Raw genomic sequence first — 22,647 nt, 5'->3', positions numbered from 1 at the left:
GAAAGAACTGCACTTCTTTGCTGGACGTGTGTGGTTGACAAAACAATGCACTTACTTGTCTGTAGCTAACATTGACCACTAGAGAAAAGATTTCAGTGATAGTGCCAGTTCTTTCCAGTACGACGCCACTCTTATCCTGCAATAGGAATTTCGGAATAATTAAAGACAAACAAAAGGGCTGGTCGAGTTTACATTTCGGATTATGTGCAGCTGTAGACTAAAGAAAACAAATCCTCGTGTGGTAATAAGAGTGGAAATGGCTGATATTTTGCAAGTGACGGATTGATGGCCAAAATTTAAAAAAAAAAAAAAAAAAAAAAAATGCTTCCATCGAGTCAGTGGAAAAGGCACAAGAAAATGTGGCCATTTTTCCATCTCTTTGTATGTTGTATAATTTTCATTAAAGTTTTTTTTTCATATTTTATTTTAAATTATTACAGAGCAAAATGTTTCAGCAAATGGTGATAATGAACTTATAATATTATTTATCATTCCTATTTTATTCAAATATTAGTTTAGTACTATCTTCCTTATGAAATCAAGTGTCTTTACCCTAATAGTAAAAAATTTGTTTGTTAGTGTACTAATGGTTGACATTTCCAGGATATTTTCTCGGGGAAAAAATCTACAAGTGTGTGTGCATTGTTCGGAAGATACTAAAAGACAATCTCGAACTTATGGCAATGAATTGCTGTGATAACAAAGACTGTTTTTAAATAAAATGAATCTGATATTACAATTACTACTTATTCACAAACGATAATGCAAAAAATGATTGTTTAATCTTGTCTCCAGTTACAATTAACTGGAGAAAGGATTAAATACCAATCATTTTTTAATTGGAAGTACAATACATATCTACACTAATTGTTGTTGATGGTTAAATGTCGACTATTGATAGCCAAATAGTATATCAACTCGTAGTGTTTTTTGTTTAGACTGTGTCAACTAGCAGTGCAAGGACAGGATTTTTTAAAATTATCTATTTTTTCAAAAATAATTTTAAGTACAAAAATTTTGAGTAGCGATTGCACTTGAAATTATTTTTGTTTCAGAATAAATATTTTAAGTTATTAACAAAAATAGAATTTTTTTTCTTATTGTGTCAATTATTTGTGCTTTTATCTTAGTCTAAAATTTATTATTAATTTACAAGCTAAAAATTAAAATTTTAATATATTTTTAAAGATGTTCATATTCAGCGAATAAGAATGTTTGTTTGTTTTTATTTAGCAGAGTTGCCTCCGTCGATAGGAAGAATTACTCCATTAATCATTCTTGCCTTATCACTCAGTAGAAACAGCACAGCATTAGCGACATCCTCGGTTTCTGTAAAAAGAAATTTTTTAATAATTTCATTACAGTAAAATCGATTTAACGGATTAATTCGGGCGAGGGTCGTCGTTAAAGCCGAAAGTCCACTATATAATTAAAGTGGGTTTTCCGTATGCGCGTGTTAAAAAATTGACAAATTAGTTAATCTGTTTTTACTTATGTACAATACCTGTACTGTATAGTAAAACCCCGCTTAAACACTTAACATCTGTGCATTGTACTATGAATTACATTTTTTTACAAAAATAAAAATAATTTATTATAAAAATTATCGATCTTGCAAACATATCAGAAGCTCAGATTTCAGGAAAGTATTTTGCTATTTAAGTATGAAATTTATAATCTATAGAGCCTTTGCAACACGTTTCTTTTAACTTCGTTCAATGTATTAAAAACATGGAATCATCGTGTTTTCGCTTTGAGAGTTACAAGGCGTTCAGGCATGGAAGATACAAACTTATGCAGCAACTGCGTGGAAATTTTTTCCCACTCTTCGCTAAAATGTGTATGTAATTGTTCTAGCGTGCAAGGACGGCATAAGTCATTTTACTTTTCAAAAATCTCCATACATTTTCTATCGGATACAAGTCTAGGCTTGATGCTGGCCAGGGGAGTGCACGAATATGATTAGACTGCAGCCAAGACTGACGGGTGTTGTGCTGGAAAATACAGGCTCACGTTTGGAAAAGTTTACGTTTTGGTTCGCGTAGATGTTGTTGAAGGTTTAGAATATAGGCTTCCTAGTTTACAGCATCATCACCGAAATGCAAATCTCCAACTTCCTCTGCGATCTTGCATCCCCAAACCATTAAAGACTAGTTCGGAACTTGTCTTGAATAACATGCTTGATTATTAGCTTCATCTTTAGTAAGAATGATTTTCTTGCCTATTTTCCCATGGTTTTTATGAAATGTTGATTCATAGAACCATAGTATTTTCTTCCAATCAGCGTTTATCCACTTCAGATGAGTTCTGGCCCAAGCTAAACTTCTGCATTGCCTGATTCATTTATGAATGGTTTTCCCTTGGATTTGTTGCGTGGTCGGATATATCTTCACACTGTGCATTCAGGTAATGGGATATTCCCTTGCTCACTTTGTCAAATATGCTATGAAAACTTGCCTGTTTTAGGTAATATAGCGTTGAAAGAACGTATTTGTCTGGAAATGAGTAGTAGTTTTCTTCCTAAAGCTTTTCCTGGACGAGTGTTTCTCCTTCTCGAAAACATTTTATAATTTTATAATTTCCTGGACTGTAGACTGAGATATATGCACATCCCGCGCGATACTGCAATGAGAGACCCCTTTTTTATACTTCTGGATAATAATTTTCCTGATTGGTTCCAGTATTGCTTTACCTCTCGCCATTTTTCACGGACATATAGCCATTAATATAAACCGCTAAAGATAATTTGCTTTTTATATGCTGGATGTGTGACGTAAGAAAACTACAGGTAGGCCTCCTACAACGCGGTAGATACGTTCCTTGAAAATACCGCGTTGCGGGAAATCGCGTTATAGGAGACACCAACTTAATACAAAAACTGGGATTCAGTTTTAAAAAAGAGAAAAACTGCCTTTTATGGTGTAACATTTTCATCATTTTTTAAAATTTATGTACATAAAAAGCTTAAATAAAATTCAACATCATATAAAAACTAAAAAGATTACGATTTCAAGTCAAAATCAAAAAGAAATATAATGTTATGCTCACAAATTCAGTCCTCATCGTCACTTATTATAGTTGTTCGAGAATGTTTGACTGGCCTTATTTCAAGATCTGAGCTTGTTTCATCAAGTTCTACTGCACTTATGTGATCCGTTGCGATTTTTCTCTTATGTGAAAGATAATTCGTTTCTAAATACTCTAAACCGCATTGTAAAAGCACCGCGTTGTAAGAAAATTTCCGCGTTTTACCAACCGCGTTGGAGCGAAAACGCGTTGTAAAGGTACCGCGTTGTAGGAGGCCTACCTGTACCAGAAATTCCAGGAAATTTTCTAAAAATCCTTTCTGAACGAACTTTATTGCAATGTGTTGCCAAACGGTTGCAAGATTTGCACTATATATTGCGAAGTAATGAAATCATGAGTGATGAGTTATTGGAATGAACTTGTTTGCTATAAATAATTCCTTCTGTAAATATTTGGTTTAATATTACGGTATATTTACGTAAATTTTTGAAAATTTAAATGGTGAACGAAGTTCATTGCAAACAGGATTGTAGATACGTTTGCGTAATTAAAATTAACTATCTATGAAAAGTTTGATTTCTCAGAAAAGTTTTCTATACGTATCGTTTTCTTATGTACTTACCGTAGTTTTTAGACTGTAGTAAACAAATATACAATCTAAATCGAAATAAACAATTTCGGAAAAAAATTTACTTGTGTTTAACTAAACAATCAAAACTCTTAAGAGTGGTGACTCTTGGAAAAAAGTAACTTGTTAATTTAATTACACATAAAAAGCATTTTAAAATTAACAGGCTGTCAATTTTCACTTTACATAGCGACCGGAAATTTTGTTCGCTAAATAGAGGTTTTACTGTATTTAAAATAAAATTATATAAAGCAATTATACACACACTAATATATATATGTCATAATTATTATATAGTTCTATTCTTAATTAAGGATACTAATGAATATATGAAACGAACAGGATTGGATACATTAACTCCGTTGTACAGGGTGGTTATAATTAAAGTTGCCCTACCCAGACCTGTCTAGAGCCTGTTCTCGTGGACGTATTTTGATGAAACTTGGTCCATATAACATATATACCAAGTTTCATCAAAATACGCCCACGAGAACGGGCTCAGACAGGTCTTAGTAGGGCAACTTTAATTATAACCACCCTGTATTATTGCGTTCTCTTGGTGTTTATTTTTTCTGCTCAGTGGGCACTAGAAGGCCTTTTTATCCGTGTCCATCACGGATTCGGCCAGATACCCAATAGGGACGGCCAGGTGATAAGGGACGGGGTTTAATATATCTGGAGCAGATCATCCACAAAAAAATTCTTGGAGCTCGTCGCCGGCCTAGAGTTATTTCCGGGTTCCCAGAATGGCAGGCTGACATCTTCGGCCATTCGGCTATTGGTACTCTAGGTTAGAACTACTAATTGAAAATAGCGTTTTTACTGAGAAAAAATGCTACATGAAATTATAAATGTAATAAAAAATTAACAAAACAAAGGAAAACTAAAATATGCAAATTAAAATAAATATTAAAAATTCTCTCTCTAACAATACATTGTTTGAAAGAGATGACATTTCAGTAAAGTATGGCGATCGGCAAAAAATGTTCTTCGAAGATTTTTACATTTTTGGACTTGGGATCTTGAAAAGTCGAGAAATGCAAAACAACTTATATGTATGAATGTGTGGGGGATACGATTTTGTTAACCCTGTTTGAAGCTTAATAACTCCTGTGCTTTTTGCCGTAAATTTCTGAAATTTTGCAGGGCGGTTTGTTTATTAGGAAGATTTATGCTATTAAATTTTGATGGTTAAAGGTGGAAGGGGTGGGGAGATAAAGAAGGTCGTGTCATATCTCAAGTAGGATCGGACTTAATGATTTTCCTCGTTATTAGCATTTATAATTTTTAATAAAACCCATCCCTACCCTGAAAATTAAGTTTTCCGCCATTTTATAATAATTAAAAATATTTTACAAATTTTAGTAATAAAATATCATAACAGATGGTACCGCACACGCAGTTTTAAATGTTGCCGGGACAGTTAAGCAACTCCTTGCTGAATATTTTATTATTTAATTTAAAACTTGTAAACCTAGAAGATGTATTTATCAATATGTTGTTTTAAACTTTAAAGAAATTTTAACTGTAATTATAAATACTATATTACAAATTTTAAAGTAGATTCTTTTTAAAACTTCTAGAACACTTTTTAAAATTTATTTATAATAAAAACTAAATAGCTTTTGATTGTTCTAATATCAAGAAAATATCCGTAACGGTTTAGATTCGGGGTGTCCGACCTATTTTTCATATATTAATCCATTTAAAAAAATATTTTTCTATTGGCTCACTATATGTGTGTTTGTATATATGTTATTTTTTGAATGTGTTTTGTATAGTATTATTAGTATTATTGTATTTAAATATTGTTTTCAGAAAAATTATTCAAAAATATTAACTACTTTATATTTTTATCTAAGTAATATAAATGTTAAAAAAATTTTTGAAAAGTCTTACAATAAAATTCGTTTTTATAAAATTATTTTACTTACTACAAAATTCAGCCAGAGGTATCATTGCTTTCAGTTGAGCTTCTACTTCAGGATTCTCGAAAATTACTTTGGTCATATCCGTATCTACAACAGTAGGATTGATGCTATTTATGCGAATCTGAGAAAAGAACAAACAAAAACACAAATAATATAAAAATTATCTGCAAATGAATACTTTACAAAGCTTATTCTCACCTTGTAAGGTCCTAATTCAACGGCCATTGTTTTAGTAATTTTATCTAATGCAGCTTTCACTGAAGCATAACTAATGTTGAACATATATACCAATGAGGCTGCACTGGATACATTAACAATGGAACCCGGTTTTTTCTCGTCTTTTAATCTTTTTGTAATAATCTAAAATTCGAAAAATTTTTTGTATAAATTGAAAATCGTCGTTTTGAATATTTATTGTTAATAAAGTATAACATTTTTTATCCAATAGTTTCTTGAAAAACAAAACATTATAAGCAAAGCCGTCTCTAGCAAATCTGATAATAATATTGTTATATTAACTTGAAACAAATACGACAATAGCCTATTATTAGCACCATCTCACACCTTCGGAATATCATTTATCAAAAGATCAGCCTAATCTCTGATTTTAAAAACGTTTATAACTAGAAGTAATGAATAAGAAAAATTATAAAGTGATTCATTTCTTTTAAAATTGTGCCCTTTTTTAAATTATCACTCTCAGGCAATACTTGAATTGCCTGAGGGCCTGGAAAAGCCCTAGTTACAAGATTTAGTAATCAACACATACGAACAACCCATCAACTGTAAACATGTGAAAGCAGATACAAAATATCCAATTTTGTCTTTGTAGCCGGCTAACCTAATTGTTCCTTCTCCTCAAGTCCATTATTGACAGTTTTTTTAAGTAGGCCTACACTTTACTGGACCCTACATGTCACCAAATATTTCTGAGGCACCTGACTCAAACTCGAACTCGGGTCCCGCAAAGCGGTAGACTGAAGCCTTTCTTGCCTGGGCCATTCGGCCCATAATACTTTGTGTTTCTTTGTGTGATTCACAAAATTATTGTTACTTAAGAAAAAGTTTTTGTGTCAGATGAGTACTCTTTCTGTAATATATCAGAGATGAGTGGCCGCAAGTGAACTTCCAGTGAGTTGCATGTATTGTTTTCTTACGGAGTTGTAGGCTTTAATCCTACTGAGTATTAAAATACTCCGTAACGTACACTACACTAAAATGCTATAATCTAATAATATTCAAATTAGTAATATACAGTTCTTTCTGGCCCGAATTAATTATTACATTGCGTCATTTTTTATGTATTTGTTTATTCGTAACATGTATGAAAAAAAACACCACAAATTTTTAAAGAAAATTTTAATTATTCTTTAAAGTAATTAATAGGCACCTTCTGGTCCTATCACACTTCTTTGCCGTTCTGATCATATGTTGTGAAACGCAAAAATTTAATTTTTTTGTGCAAGGCAATATCACATTTTGTGCAGGTATTGCATATATCACATTTTCTGTGGGTGATTCAAATTTTTTATTCGAACACCATTCACAACGTCGTCTTTAATTTTCAAATTTTGATCGATGTAGAGTACATTGTCTAAATTATGATATGATATCTTATATCATTTGGCACTGTTGATTAAGCTGTTTATCTTTAGTTATATTGTACCTGCAGTTGGTGTTATCTCTGACCTTGGTCTTCCGTTTTTTTTCAGATTAGATATTCTAGAGTGATATATTTTTGAGTTGCAGCTCTTTTGAACAGTTTGTACAGAAAACTGTTTTTTTTTTTCTATTTTAATCTCTTACAATATACTATGTATGCATTTACAGTAACCATTTCGTACGTTTACAGAACAGTTGATGCTTCCACTCTGAACGAAGCCATTTTTACAGATTCGTAAAAAATATTGTGTCAACAATCCGTCCGATCTAACGAAATTGTTTTCAGTAAAAAAGTAAGTTAAAAATGTTTTAAGATTCCAAATTTTACTTATATATTAATAGATATATTAGAAAAATACCAATAGAAATGAAACTATATCCACCTATTTAAGAACAAAAGGACCAACTAAAGTGTAAACATATTTTGAGCAGACTGCCATTTACATACTATCGAAACAATCTTAGAAGAATCTAAATTGTAGATCCTCCAGTAACTTGCTTAGAAAATAAATCACCTAGCATAGGCCTTACTAGCCCCAATAGGAAGTGTTTCTATAATCAGTTAAAGAATTTGAGACTTGTGAATCCCATCAGACCGAAAGAGTTAATTTCATCCCATATTTTTAGTGTCAAGTTTAGTTTGAATGTTGTTCGTAACGAATATCATATTACAGTAGAGCGTCGTTTATCCGAAAGCCGGTTATCCGAAAACTTTTCAGTCGGACTGTGTCGTGCTGAATTGAACGTTTTTGATACTAGATTAACTTCTAAAGTATAATTTTTTTGTTTTTATATTTTTCAATATATTTATTTTGTTTGTACAAAATAAAGAAATAATTTTTAACGATACAATAGCCTCGATTATTATTATAAAAATTTTCGTTAGGCTTAAAATCGACGAAAATTCAACACGAAGCGACACGCAACGGAGAAAAATTTCAACATCGGATAGGAGTACACTTAGCTTTAAAGATGTTTGTGTGTGCCAAAATTTTAGACTTCGAATAACGATATCTAAAGAAATTAAACGAATATGCTTTAATTAGAATAAATGTGCAAAAAGCTTATTGAAAAAAGAATGATTGAAAAAAACAGATGATGAATCGAAATCGTATGATATGTTACGTGCCAGATGATTTCTCGCTCTGCCACTTTGGGCACGCGTGCCATAGGTTCGCCATCCTTGGGTTAATATATTTTTTCGGTCATAATCGGTTATCCGAACAACCCCAGTCCACAATTGATTCGGATAAACGACGCTCTACTGTAATTATACTGTAGTTGCATAATAACACGAAGCAGAAAATATAAAAATAAAGTTACGTTGCCAGAATCCCGCGGTCCATATGCAGGCCGCAGGTTGCTGTAATAAACGTTTTAAAGTACTGTACTTAATTCATTACAAATATAATGTAAATTTTCTATTTTGTTTGCAAGATATGCATTTTTAACATCACGGCCAAATCTTGATTTCATAGATTTCAATCGAAATGTAATATTGAAATCAAGATTATAAAAAGTCTTTTGAAATCTAATTTCTTACAGTTCTTTGAACTTCTTTAAAAATGTTCTTACCTGCGATACATTGATAGCAGATTTCAGATTGGTGGCAACTAATCTGTAAATATATTAGAAAATTAATAAACTGTTCTTTCCGAATAATTATTATTTTTCCATGAAATAATTAAAATACGATAAACTAGATCATGTATCCACCCTTCAATATTATATTATACATAAATATATATCGAACAGTCTCCTACATAAGTTATGCGGTTATGCGGTCATCTATCTAACTCCATTCTGGAGAAAATTTTGGAATTGAAACAACGTGACTTCCGGTTCAAACTAGAAGTTCATATGTAGTCAATCAGTGGCTCCTGCCTCCAAGCTTTCCATATCTGGTCTCGACTCGCATCTAATTCCATTCTCGACATTAAGGAAAAAAGACAGACGGGTAGACGGATAGCGGACGACAGTAGGAATTTATAAGTCTGCAATTTGAAAATTGTATTTATAAATTCCAATTTGAACATTGCAGACCAATATGATTTCCGGAAGTGTTGCTATGAGGGAAATATTACAAATTTAGGTGGGCAGGAAGTCGGAACGATTTCCTAGAAATATGTTTCTAGATTAGAGAGAACGACGGTGATGCGACGATTCGCTCCAGGATAAAAGTTTTAGATGCAGTCAAGTGACTTTACCTTCGACCTTCCGAAGTTTCCCCGTACAGGAGAGGAAGGATCTTAAGAAGAAAAGGAACAGTTGAGCTTGGGCTGTACCCGAGTGGAACTCGTAGTTAATACTTCACTCGAACTCTTCCGGACGTTTGCAGAGATCGAAGGCTGATTATCAAAAGCAACATCAGATCACCATCGAAAGAGATGAAAAGCAAAACTCTTTAGTCATATCCTGAATTATAATGTTAAATTTGCTTAGAGTTCATTATTGTTTTGAAAGATCCAATTCTATAACAGAAATTATAGGATATTTATATACAAATTTTACATCGATAAACGAATACAAGCCAATAGTAACTCAGTCAACTTCTAACTCGAGAGCCTTTAAAAGCAGTCTTATTAATCTACGCGAAACAAAACACGGCTATATTGATAGTGTATATTTTCCTGTTTCCAGCAGTCATTGAACATTCCTCTGTTAGAATATTCTAAGTATAGAAAAATAGATCAGCGATTATCCTACTTCCTAATTATCTTCTAATAATTATCTCAAACTAATTTTCAAACTACTTACATCTAGATTTCATTCAACTTAAAATAATAATTCAAATGAAATCTGAAAATATTATGTTATTCCCATAAAAATTAAAAAATCTATTTGAAACGCCATTCTTGTTAATAACATTGTTTCTTTAATAAATAAGTTTTATTGACAAGAGTGTGTTGTATATAATTTTTAATTATTTAAATATTTACAGTAATATGAATAATATATCAGAACTTAAACTTTTAAATATATTTTTATACGGTAAAATTGTTAATATTTCAGAAATTCAAAATTTCATACTTATCATAAATTTCTTCAGTAACTTCTCCAGTTTTAGCATAATCTGCAATCCCTGCATTGTTTACTAGAAGATCTATAGTCCCAATTTTCCTTAGAGCTTCTTCAGTTTTCTTCCAATCAGAAATATCCACGCAAATTGTTTCGACACTCGGAATCTGTAAGTTTGTAATTAAAATTTGACTATTATTATTATAAATAAAAGATACAGTGCACTAGGTGATAGGTGTAGTTAAAATATCACTATTCAACACTGTCTGAAGAGATATTTAGCAGTTCAAATGCAACTGCTTTCGGACTGCTAAATCTCTCTCTAGAGCCTGATATGGTGACATTTTCGTGCATGAGGAAGCCATTCTGTAAAAAATGTTAATGCTAAAACGAGCCACTATGATACTTTTAGCATTGCTTCTAACGCCAAAAGTGCCATTAACATTAATATTTTATTAGCACAAGACTTATGCTATACAGAGATCTTAGTGATGCAGGAAATGTGATCCCAATCTGAAGGTGTAAAATTGGCAGACAGTAAAGTAATATATTCAACAGTCGTCTGTAATGCTTCTCACCTGCAATGTAATACTGTCTTTTAACGCAGTCAAATTTGCAATATGTCATCGATAAACCACGCTTTTTAAGTGTTACCACAATTAAAAAAAAAAAAAAAAAAAAAATCACACGGATTAAAATCCAGTTCGTTTGTCGTTGCTTGTATCACCAAATGCGTTATACTGAAGAGATTTGGTATTAATTTTTTTAAGAAAATGTCTTTTGCATTTTCCGAAATTTTGCTATATTAAATTTGATTTAATTTAGACTATTAAATCTTTCTACACAGCATTGAATAGGGATATTTTAATTAGACACTGGTTTGTAACTGTGTGTTTGTTTTTTTTTCGAGTTAGGTTATATATCATCTACACACACCTGATACAGTGGAGCAATTACATATGAGTGACACTTGTGCAACTCTAAAAACGGCCCCTATTGGGCTATCTGTATTTTTTCTTTTGCAACATATACTTTACATAAAATTGTTAAAAGATAAGTAATTTATTCATTTAAAAATAGTAAAGTTCATTAGTACGCTATAGGCCTACTTTACCCTGCTTCAGGCGCGATGCGTTGCGCATATATGACATTTTATTTCATGTCTACGAATGTGTTGTTTCCAAAATTATAATTTTCTTGGTGATTTTCGGCATTAGGTAACTACTATGTTCTGTGTTAAAACTTTTATTTAAAAAACACTAATAACATCATATTTTTGCATATTTTATAACAAAAACAAAAAAGTATTAATTTTGACGAATTTTATTTCAAAAACATCCAACTTTTGAAGTGTTTTGTACAAACTGCAATCAAGTCTGTAGCGATCTTCGCTTTCTTCTAGGTGTCTTATTGTCTCAACCAATATATGTTTTGTCACCACACACGTGCCATAAATATTTCGGGAAAGACCTCCCATTGTAAACAATTATAGATGAGTAGGTAGATAATTGGCAGATAAAATCTTAGCTCTGACTCGCTTTCTTTTGAGTGGGTTGACTTTGTTTAAGCCAATAAATGTTTTATTACACTTCTGGGCTATAAATATACCAGGAATGACGACCTCAACTATCGTAAAATAATTACAGGTAAGCAGGCGTATTATTGGCTGATAAAATCGAAAGTAAACTCATTTTAAACTGTAGTTGGCTATTTTCTGTCTTTGTTGACATTATTACTTTAACGAACCAGCGACTTGTGAAAACAGTCTAGCTAAAATTGCCGCTAAATGCGATTCTAATTAAATAATAATAATAAGAGAATTTCTCACTTCGGCTTTTAAAGCTTCCAAATTTTCTTGGGTTTTACTCAAAGCAATCACGTGTGCACCACAATTGGTTAATTGCTTTACCACTTCTTTTCCAATTCCTAAAATAAAATTGCTTAATTAGAAACAATATAAAAAGTTTTTTTTTATTATAAATAAAATGTTTACATTAAACTTGAAATATAATTTGGGAAACTGTTTTTAATTTATGATTCGATTTTGTAACGGATTACAGCATAAAACGATATATTTTCAAAATAATAAAATGTATTACGATTTATTTTATAAACGATCCTAGTTTCGATTTATGGATTTACAGCTTCAAAAATATCATTGTTTTCTCATTTATAATAACGTCTCTTTCTATTGTCTGTCTGTATAATTAAAATTAGAAATTTATTGTGTGTGAAAATTGATAATTTTATTTTTGTATGGTTTTCTACTCAAAATCTACCGAAGATTTAATTAATCCAAGAATTAATAACATCCAGTTTTAGACAAAAAAATAATATCCATGCTTGACAATGCACTGTTATTAATGATCGCGCGAAATACAAAATGATTGGGTGAAGGTCGGGCATAGTGATTACACCAAACAATGAGATTATACAGATTTTTCTGAGAACTCTAAGGAAAATCTCACAGTAGTGCTGTGCAAGCAGTAGCGAGAGAACAACGTTACCAGATAATATCTAATAACCTTGGCAAGAGAATATGATCAAGCACCTGAGATAGAAGTTTTGAGGAAATCAGTTATGACGGAGTTTTAATACTTGTAAACTCCTTAAGATTTCGATGGAATACATTCAGATATTTTACAGTTGATACTTTTTGGGTATCCATTACTCTATTATTATTGATATTATCTCTAACCGTTTGCTTACAGTACATTAATTATTATTATTATCAATCATTATTGTTATTATCATTGGCGTGCCGTGACATTTGATGATAGGGAAGCTGTTTCTGTAAGAAGCCGACTTCCAGGGGCAATCAGTTAATTGCGCGTCAGTAATGGTCTAGGGTCCATTCGTACATGGGTGGTGGCTGTAGAGTCAAAGACGACAAGTATCTGACAAAAACCGTTTATTTTAACATAAAATAAATACACACTATGTACAAAATAGTTTGCTTTAGGACATTCAGCTGTTCGGACGTCCTGGGCGTGGATGTGGTTCGTTGATCGTCGATCGAAGGTGGCCAAGGGACAGTGGTGTTGACAAGTCTTAAGGCACGGGGAGACTTCGTCCGTTGGAATCGGGGACACGGTCTAAGTCCGAAGTGGCACAGGTTACGGGTTGGCACAATAGACGAGAAATTGTATTTTTTTTTTTTTTTTTTTTTTCTTGCGAGCTGACACACGGCGTTTTGGTTATTCGTTAACCGAGTGCGAGATGTCCTCGATTGTCGGGGATTATATCAATCTCCGTTTTTTCTTTCGTCCATTTGATTGGTCATTCTCCCTCAATCACGCTTCCCGAGTGGTCGGTCCTTCGTTACTAAACGAGACTCTTCCCTGAAGCGCGAGAAAAGTCAAAATCGAAGATGAATTCGATCTTCCACCGATCATAGGGCGACTTCCTTCCGTGATTTATGGTTTCTGCCTTGCAGTTTGATATAAATAATGGGTGTCCGACTACAAACGACTTTTACCTGTTTTTTTTAAACTAATAAATTTTTCTCTAAATTAACCGTTTTTTCGCGTCTTTCGTGACGGGTCAGACCTGTCCGGTGCATCACATTTCCATAAACGTTTTAAACCAGAGATGGGCAAATGGTCGATCGCGAACAGTTCAGCAGTCGATCGCAGACATTTAAAATATGTACTAAAAATTTAGCAGACGATGAAACATAAATTTAAAATTAAACATGTATCAATACTACAACAGACGTGACTAATTCCCTGAATACACCTTGTCGTAATACTGCACTTGCAGTGAGACGCAACTAATTGTCACTATTGATTTCCATAATTATATTATAATTATGAAAATCAATAGTGTAATTATGGAATTATAATGGATGTAATTATATAATATAATTATGGAAATCATCAATCACACTATTGATTTCCATAATTATAATATAATTATGGAAATCAATAGTGTGCAGAAAAATCCAGAAAAATATCCATTATTGAGATCGGTGGCAATGATGATATTTGTATTTTTTGGTTCTACTTATAGAACCGTGCTGTGAACCATACTTATAGAACCATACTTATAGAATCATGCTGTGAAGCAGCGTTTTCTGAAATGAAAAACATCAAATCGCAATTTAGGAGTTCTCTGACTGATGACCACTTAATGGCATCTATTCGATTGTGCATCAGTGATTACAAACCTAAGTTTACAAGACTCGTTGATGAAATGAAATGTCACACATCTACATCAAAAAATTAATACAAAATATTTATCAATAAAGTATGTTGCACAAAACATTTATCAATAAAGTATATCTATATTCCACAAAATAGTAAACACAATGTATGTATTTAATATATTATTATTAATAAAGACGTTAATTAAATTTTTATTTGTTTTTAATTTAACCCATTTTTGAAGTCGAAGCGGATAAATAAGAAAAATTAAAGTCGATCATACGAGTAATCAGTTTGCTCACCCCTGTTTTAAACAAATACTGGAAATGACAAAAATAAACAATTTATGTATTTTAGTTCTAAAATGCAAGTAATACATATATAAAACAATTTGATATGATACAAACAATAATAGAAAAACTTTTTTTTATAATTTTTTTATATACTACAGTAGAGCATCGATTATCCGACCCCCGATGAACCATCACATCGGTTAACCGACCGTTTTCTAGTCGGCAAATTCAAATGTCCGCTAGTGGTGTGGCGCTACAATATTTGGCTATGTCTTGGCTACTTTATTATTATTTTTGTTAAATTTTTGCGTGTTTTAGCTGGCAACACTGACTCGACCATGAAAGGAATGCCAATATTTAAACGAGGCTTAATTTTATTTAACGACGCTATCTAATGCTGTTTTTAAAACTTTTGCGAGATTTAGCGGCAAAAAAACGAGTGTCAGCTGTGAAGAAAAAGAAAATTTTTCACTTTTTTTTCTAATGTATAGGTCTACTTTATGTAAAATATGTAACCCGAATATATATATATATTTTTGTTTTATATTTTTCAATATACAGTACAGTACTGTATTTATTTTGTGCAAAATAAAAAAATAATTTTTAACGATACAATAGCGACGATTATTATTTTTAAAAAAATTTTTTGTTAGGCTTAACGTTGATGAAAATTCAACGCGATGTAGGTTAATAGCGATATACTAATACACTATACTAATAATGTATTTTTTCATACTTTTCGGTTATCCGTTTTTTCAGTTATCCAACCAACCCCAGTCCCCAATTGAGTCGGATAATCGATGCTCTACTGTAACTCTATTCGGCAATTTTTCCGCAAAGTCGTTAATTACTTTATCATAAAAGTCGCTGGTTGTCGACTCCATCAACGTATTTGAAAGCTCTTTTTTCTATCGAAAGCAACGTTAGCGACGACAATTTTTCCTCCGACCGATTGTTCCTGGCCAATGCATGAATTTGCTCCGTGGTCGAAAAACTGCGCTCAACAGACCCACTGGTATATGGTACCATAAAATTAATGATATTAAATCATATAATTCTTTTAGTACATCTTTGTTCGGATCGTCATTAATTATAATATTTTTGTATGTCTAAGAGTTACTTGTCAATATAGTTTTTTTTTTTTTTTTTTTTTGTAACTCTTTCCGCCCAGTGGACACTAAGAGGGCCTCATATAGCAAGCCCATTATGGGTTCGGCCAGGCCCACAATGGGGCGGCCGGGTGGTGAGGGACAGGGGACCGACATATCCGGACGGATTGTCAATATAGTCCGGACACGAATATAAATCGAGAGGTTGAGGCCACGTTCAGCGCCGCTTTCCTGTAAGCCTAGAAGTTTGACAATGACGTTTGGAATGTCGAGCATGATTCCACTGACTTTCCAAAGGCCATTGCCAAACTTCTAGGCTTACAGGAAAGCAGCGCTGAACGTCCGACTTACACGTTTTCGCGTTTAAAACTTCTGCCTCAACCTCGCTAATATTGCGATTCACTACGTAATTTAGATAAATCAAAAAATTTCCCATAAAATTTACTTAATTTAAAGAATTAAAGCGAGCTTGGAAAAAATTGTTTTTCATAATATTAAAATTATTAACATCTAAAAGTGATAAAAATTCTAAAGATTTTATGTCTGAAAATTTGTCAATATAATTACAGTATAATTAAAAGAAAATTACAATTAAATATAACTTTGCAAAGAAACGTATATAAAAATAACATTGAATACTCTACTTTTTAAATTTTAAACAATTCTCTTAGATAGCTCCCTGCCAGTGGCTAAGGGATAGAAGCGTTGGAAGCGTTATACGATAATTTAGTGTGTAGCTTCCACCAGCTAAACCGGGTGAGGTTGGTGCTCTGTAAAGCACATGCGCCAATGTTTATAATCTGGCTGCTTTACACCATTCAGTTATTTTCGCCGTGGAAGCTGACCCGGTCTCGACAATACAGCGCTTCCATTCCGCCACTGATATTCGAATATACAATAGCAATCTTATCGTTCTTTTTCACATGTAGTATAGAAATTTGTAATAAGATACATAATGCGGTTATAATAAAATATTAATTTTAATTAATTCAAAGTAGGTTAAAATATGAAAATTATCGCCCAATATGACTTTATATTTTAAAAAATACAAGGAAAGCCGCGCTTCCACCGCTTCCAACGACGGCATACCACTGGTTATTATTAATCTTTATACTACTATTTGTTCGTGCAACCCGCTCTTACGACCATATTTATCATCTCGAATTAAACCTAGAGTAAGGTTTAGATTACAATTTCAAGTAAAATTGGTGTTCACCACGCAATAACACTAGATTTAACTCTAAATCTGAATCCCTATTCGCTGTTATTTTTTGAGTTACAGGTTAATGCTGTTTGAAAACATGATCGTGTGCGATTTTAATTTTTCTGATGTTATAGAACATAATATATAGAAAGTATGCTGAGCGATCAAATTTTTATTCCCCGGTTTTTAACATTTTTCGACGTTTTCACATTTCGTGCACCTAAAAACGTAAAATAACCCTTACAAAATTCTGTTTGTGTGTCGGCGTATAGTTTGCATTATATAATGTACGAGTCAAAAATCTTGAAATTCTACATCTGGAGCATTGATGACATTAAATTTTGGAGATTTTAATTAAAATGAGAGGAGTCATATCTGGAATAGGCCAAACTTTTAAGGTCAGAATATGAAAATTTTCCATTATTATTTTTTAACATTAATTATTAATTAATTATTGGAATTTACACTTTAAAAAAACTCAAATGTCTTTTGCTTTTCAAAATAATTACTGTTAGTAAAAGAATTATTTTTTGATAAAATTCATTTTTAAGCTCGCTTTTTGAAACATGAAGAAATTTCTCAATTAAACAAAACTATAGCTTTTAAAGCTTTCATTTGTTACTTTAAATTTTATATCGCAATATAATTGAAAATTATAGGAGTTAATGGTCTCCTTAACCTTCCGATTGCTTACTACTTCGTGGTGTTTTAATTTCCGGGTAACTGTTATTTTCTGTCTCTATATTTGTTATTGCACTCATTCTTTATCTTGCGATTACTTTTAATAAAATATCTTCTCAAAGTTGGTGTACCTTCTTTTACCATTAGAATACATTGTCTACTTTGTCAAAACTTTGAAATCATATGCTTAGTTTAAAGGTGCACGGAACTCGTGCAGAAAATTCTCCATAAATTATAAATGTTAATAATAAAATTTTAGTAATTCCAACACTTGAAATGTCTTATGGAAATGTTTTTTCGAAGAGTTATCTATTGACCTATCACTTAAGGATTTGTCTTCTAGTTAATATTTGATAATATGGAAGATACCTATTGTTACATAAACTAGTTGAAAAAGAATAAAAATCTATTAAAATCGTATTTTTAGTCTATCGTGTTATACAACCTTTCATAATTCTTAAGGCAGATGCCAACATGCGGCGTGGAAAGAAAAATCAGCTATCTAAATCGCAATGCTGTCTTTGGAAGAGCAGTCACTCAGGCAATAACTCAGATTTGGTTTTTAAACCTTTTATTTAAATAATATAATTTATTAATTTTCAAAAAAATAAAACTGAATTCAGTTAAGTTTCGTCCGTAAATGTTTAATTTACATGAAAATAAAAACTAGACTTACCCCTTGATCCACCTGTAACTAAAGCTCTTTTATTGCTGAAATCGTACATATTTCTTCGTTTAGAATGAGAAATACAGTTGCTAAGTAGTGTTTGATTTTCAGCCAGGTTTCTATTGGTTTACTTTCTTTTTCTTTTCTTTTTTATTTGTCAAACGTCCTTGCATGATTGTTTTTTAGATGAATTTTAATAATTTTAAGAAGAATTTTATAAACAATAGTTTAAAGTTCTATTTTATTTCATCTTAAGTATTTTACAGTAGATATTCTATTTTATACAATTCTTTATTTATATCACTCGATTCGATCTATATTTTAAATAATATATATATATATTTTTTCGTTTTATTTTCTTTCCATCATTCACAAAGCAGTTACTAATGTTTGTTTTTTATTGCTTTATAAAATAAAAATATATAATTATGTAATAGAATTCATATTGCTCCGTTCGAAATGTCTCTGCCTTAAAACGGAAGTTGACGAAAAGCATGAAGTGGAAAAAATGGTTGCGAGGTCACTCTCAGGATTGTTGTAAGGCTATTGTTGTAACACTGCACTTCAAGGGCGCCATAAGAGTTTTTAAACTTGTAACTCTTACCTTCACATTAGTTTGACTATAACATAGATGATATACAATAGCTCCTCGTTGTATCTCAAATGTCGGAAGACAAACCAAATGAGCTATTTATCAGATAACGCGATATAACCGATTTATGTATCCACTTGTTTTGTCTATTTTCGATCCCCATGTGGACTTTTAATGTCAATGATAGGAATAAGGAAATAGTTCTTTGCCAGTAGAAACCGATTCTTTTCAAATTATTAGCTAAAGCTTTCTATATTTGGAAGACAAAAATAAAAACGCGTGCTATATCCGAAATAGTGATATAATTAGGCGCGATATAACGAGGGGCTACTGTATCAACAAATTACAGGAAACGGTTAAAATGAAGAAAAACTATTTTAGTCATTGATACCCAATTTTCTGTTAATTGGGAATGAACAAGATTAGTTAATTTTGTTAGTTAAATCAATAGATTACATAAACATAATGTTGATCAAAGACTTCTACTAAAATTATTAATATATGAAATTCGTTTTTCTTTTGAGAAAAATGTTACAAAACACGTTGTTTTGGTTACTATATTTATTCTTTATTGATTAAACAGTATTTTAGTCGTTGTTTATATTTATAATATTTATTTTATATTCGAACATCAAATAACTATGAATAACTTGCATTTAAATCGATCGGTTCACCTGGCTAAATTACTAAACACATTACTAAACACAATTCAGTTCGTGAGAAGTTAACTTTTTACGTAATTAAAAATTTATTCAAGAAGAAAATTATCAAAATAAGTGTTTTAATCATATTTTTCACTATTTGTTATTATAATAATAAAAATTAAAAAGCTATTTTCATAAGTTTATTTTTTAAATATTATGTTAGATAATAACTCCCTTCACATTTACAAATAGAATCAAGGTTATGATCTCGACCTGAAGCAAAATTAATTAATTTATAAAAAGTTTACTCTTTAATTATTCATTAAAATTTAATTATATGCAATGAATAATCATTTTCATATTTTAACAAAGGAAAATTTTACATATCAAATTATAAGTCTAGGACTTGTGAATATGAATGAAAAATTTCGAGGATACACTCAGCGCTGTAACTAGCCTTTTATGCGCCCGGTGCGAGCTTCTGTAACTATGTCCCAAAACTTGGTCCAGGTCATCTACGCCCCCCGGGTCTGCGCTCTGTGCCTGGACACCGCTGGCACCGCCATAGTTACGGCACTGGATACACTATCCGAAATAAGACATTTGTCTCAGTTTGTGTAACTTCATAAATTGGCATAGAGCCAAATAATTCAGTACGTAATCATGTCAAAATCCATTATAATTCTTATGTAAAAATGTATTTTATTCGCGAAGATCGCGTCATTGTTTATTTAAGAACTAGTAGCCCGGGACGCCCCTTAGTGGGCGTTCTAGCAGCATTAAAATTTCCTATGAGACACGTTTGATGCACTTAATATACGAAAGTTTTATGCGCTTAATTTTTAAAAGTTTGATGCACTTAATATATATAAATGTATACAATTCTTCATCTTAAAAACTAAACTTTATATTGTTAATTTAAATGTTTAAAATATGACACACGATAGGGGCGCCTCTAGTGCCCGTTTTTGCCATAACGTTACACGGACAGACGCAAGTTCTAGGACCTTGGGACGGACTCCAGGCAAGTTTTTACTTCGATGGTACTATCGAAGATTACGGTTGTACACGTGACATAGCGATATAAAGACAATGATTATATTCTGCAATATTTTTTACTATAATCACAAAAATATTAAAAATAATATCTTTACTTTTATATATTAACTTTTATTATCGTGTGAGGGGCCGGACCAAGCAAACCCCGAACATCGGGGCAGACAGACCCTCAACCAAACCCCCCCCCCGGTAAGAATCCATGTCAGAATCATGATCGAAAAAAAACGGACGTTCATCCTTCCTTCTCCAGATATCGCTTCCTTTCTCAGTGGATCTTAAACCTGGGTCACAGAGAGCTAATCATCGATAATCGCTATTGGCGACAACGAATCACGTGACTTAAGGTATAAAAGAAGGCGATGTGGCGGCCCGCCACTTTCGAAGTTCCGCCGCCTCTTACGACAATCCTCTTCTCAAGCAGACGATTTTCGAAGAAAGACTTCCAGGACGAGGTATGACGACCAAATTTATGTAAACTCTCTCTCGGATCCCCCCGTTTCCTCTTCAGTTGGAGTAAAATTCTATCAGGAAAAAACTTGTTCCACTATGTTACATTATAAAAAAATAAAATAGGCTATATATATATTTTTTTTAAATGAAGAGTTTACTTACATTATAGTTCATAGCAAATGTTATGATCTCGTTTTTACACTTGTAACTATTACCTCTACATTAGTTTGATTATAATATAGATGACATACATGGTCTACATGTTTCAACAATTAAAACATTTGTATAAAAAACACATCACATCAAATAATTCAAAATATCAATCCTACATTACTGTTTGAAAGTTATTTTACAAACTACAGAAATTTAGAAGTAGCTGCACCTACTAATACACATCAAAAACGACCAATTATAGGAGAAACTAGTAGGGCATTAAAACAGAACGACTAAAAATTTCGAAAACACTTCTCTATCTCGCAATAAAACAATTGTGAGATAGATGGGTGTCATGTATCATATCTCGAGATGGGTCGACTTAATGAAGATATTATTCGTTATTAGTATTTACAAGTATTTATGAAACTCATCCCCCACTTCAAAATTAAGCTTTTTGCCATTCGATAATAATTAATATAAAAAGTTTTTTATAACAAAACCTCATAACAGACGGCATCGCACGTAATTTTATTTATTATATTGTAATTAAAAATACAAAAGTTATTTTTTTAAATAAAATCTCATAACAGCCGGAAAAGTTACGCAACTCGTTGCAGGATTTTTTAAAATAATTATTACAGAATATAATAATAACAGCTAGTGAAGATAATATCTAATTATCACAGAACTATCAAAAATCTGGACCAAAAGCCAATACAATAACTATTTTTTTCTGTTTCATATCTGTGGATGTCTGTAAACGTTAAAAGTCCAGTGTTTAGTGCCTAGAAAATGAAAAAGTTTTAAAACGAGATATGTGCATGACTTTTTCTTATGTTGTATATAAAATAAATTAAAACTCACTGAATTATTTTCAAGGTAAATATTTTGATAGGAACAAGCAATAACGATTTAGTAATAGCTTTAATTTATTTAAAATTGTTTAAGACAGTTTTTGTCCTTTTCCTCAAAACATTGTTACAGGGCCTTATCCCCCTCCTGAATCCATGTATTCAATTGTTAAAAAGTACAATAGTAGTTGGAGGCTGGTTGATTCTCTCCGACGATCTCGTGCCTAGTCTTGAGTTATGTGAAGAGCAAAACGAATGTGTTGGGGATTGTCACGAGGACGAATAATCTCATTGAGCCAGTTGGTACCACGCGATAGTCTTAACAAACGTTATTACTCACAAATCGGTACTACAATTCAAAATTTTCTCGAGTACTGAGTTGGCTAGATGACCAGCACGACTCGAGTGTTATCAGGAGAGGTGTGATATACACGGGCAAGCCATCACAATTCTTAGAGGCATGAGACCCCGATTAACGGATTTCGGTCTAGACCGGAAATTATGTGAATTTTATAAATTAAACCACGATT

The 22,647-nt window shown here is 32.0% G+C and overlaps 2 protein-coding genes across 2 annotated transcripts in view; both read right to left on the bottom strand.

Annotated features, from left to right (window-relative positions):
• LOC136977923 (nudC domain-containing protein 3) overlaps positions 1-22,647 on the bottom strand; it is a 215,607-nt gene that overhangs the window by 21,432 nt on the left and 171,528 nt on the right. The window lies entirely within an intron of this gene.
• On the bottom strand, positions 1,226-18,495 carry LOC136977899 (L-xylulose reductase-like). Its single transcript, XM_067273489.1, has 7 exons — positions 18,375-18,495; positions 12,095-12,192; positions 10,279-10,433; positions 8,824-8,866; positions 5,785-5,946; positions 5,590-5,707; positions 1,226-1,329 (listed from the first exon to the last, which is right to left on the bottom strand). Exons 1-7 carry the CDS (start codon positions 18,421-18,423, stop codon positions 1,226-1,228), a joined length of 729 nt encoding a protein of 242 aa, XP_067129590.1. The 5' UTR covers positions 18,424-18,495.

Source organism: Centruroides vittatus, unplaced genomic scaffold, assembly GCF_030686945.1.
Source record: "Centruroides vittatus isolate TY-2023 unplaced genomic scaffold, ASM3068694v2 contig_482, whole genome shotgun sequence".
Classification (NCBI taxonomy): Eukaryota; Metazoa; Arthropoda; class Arachnida; order Scorpiones; family Buthidae; genus Centruroides; species Centruroides vittatus.
This window is presented reverse-complemented; position numbering and strand designations above follow the sequence as displayed.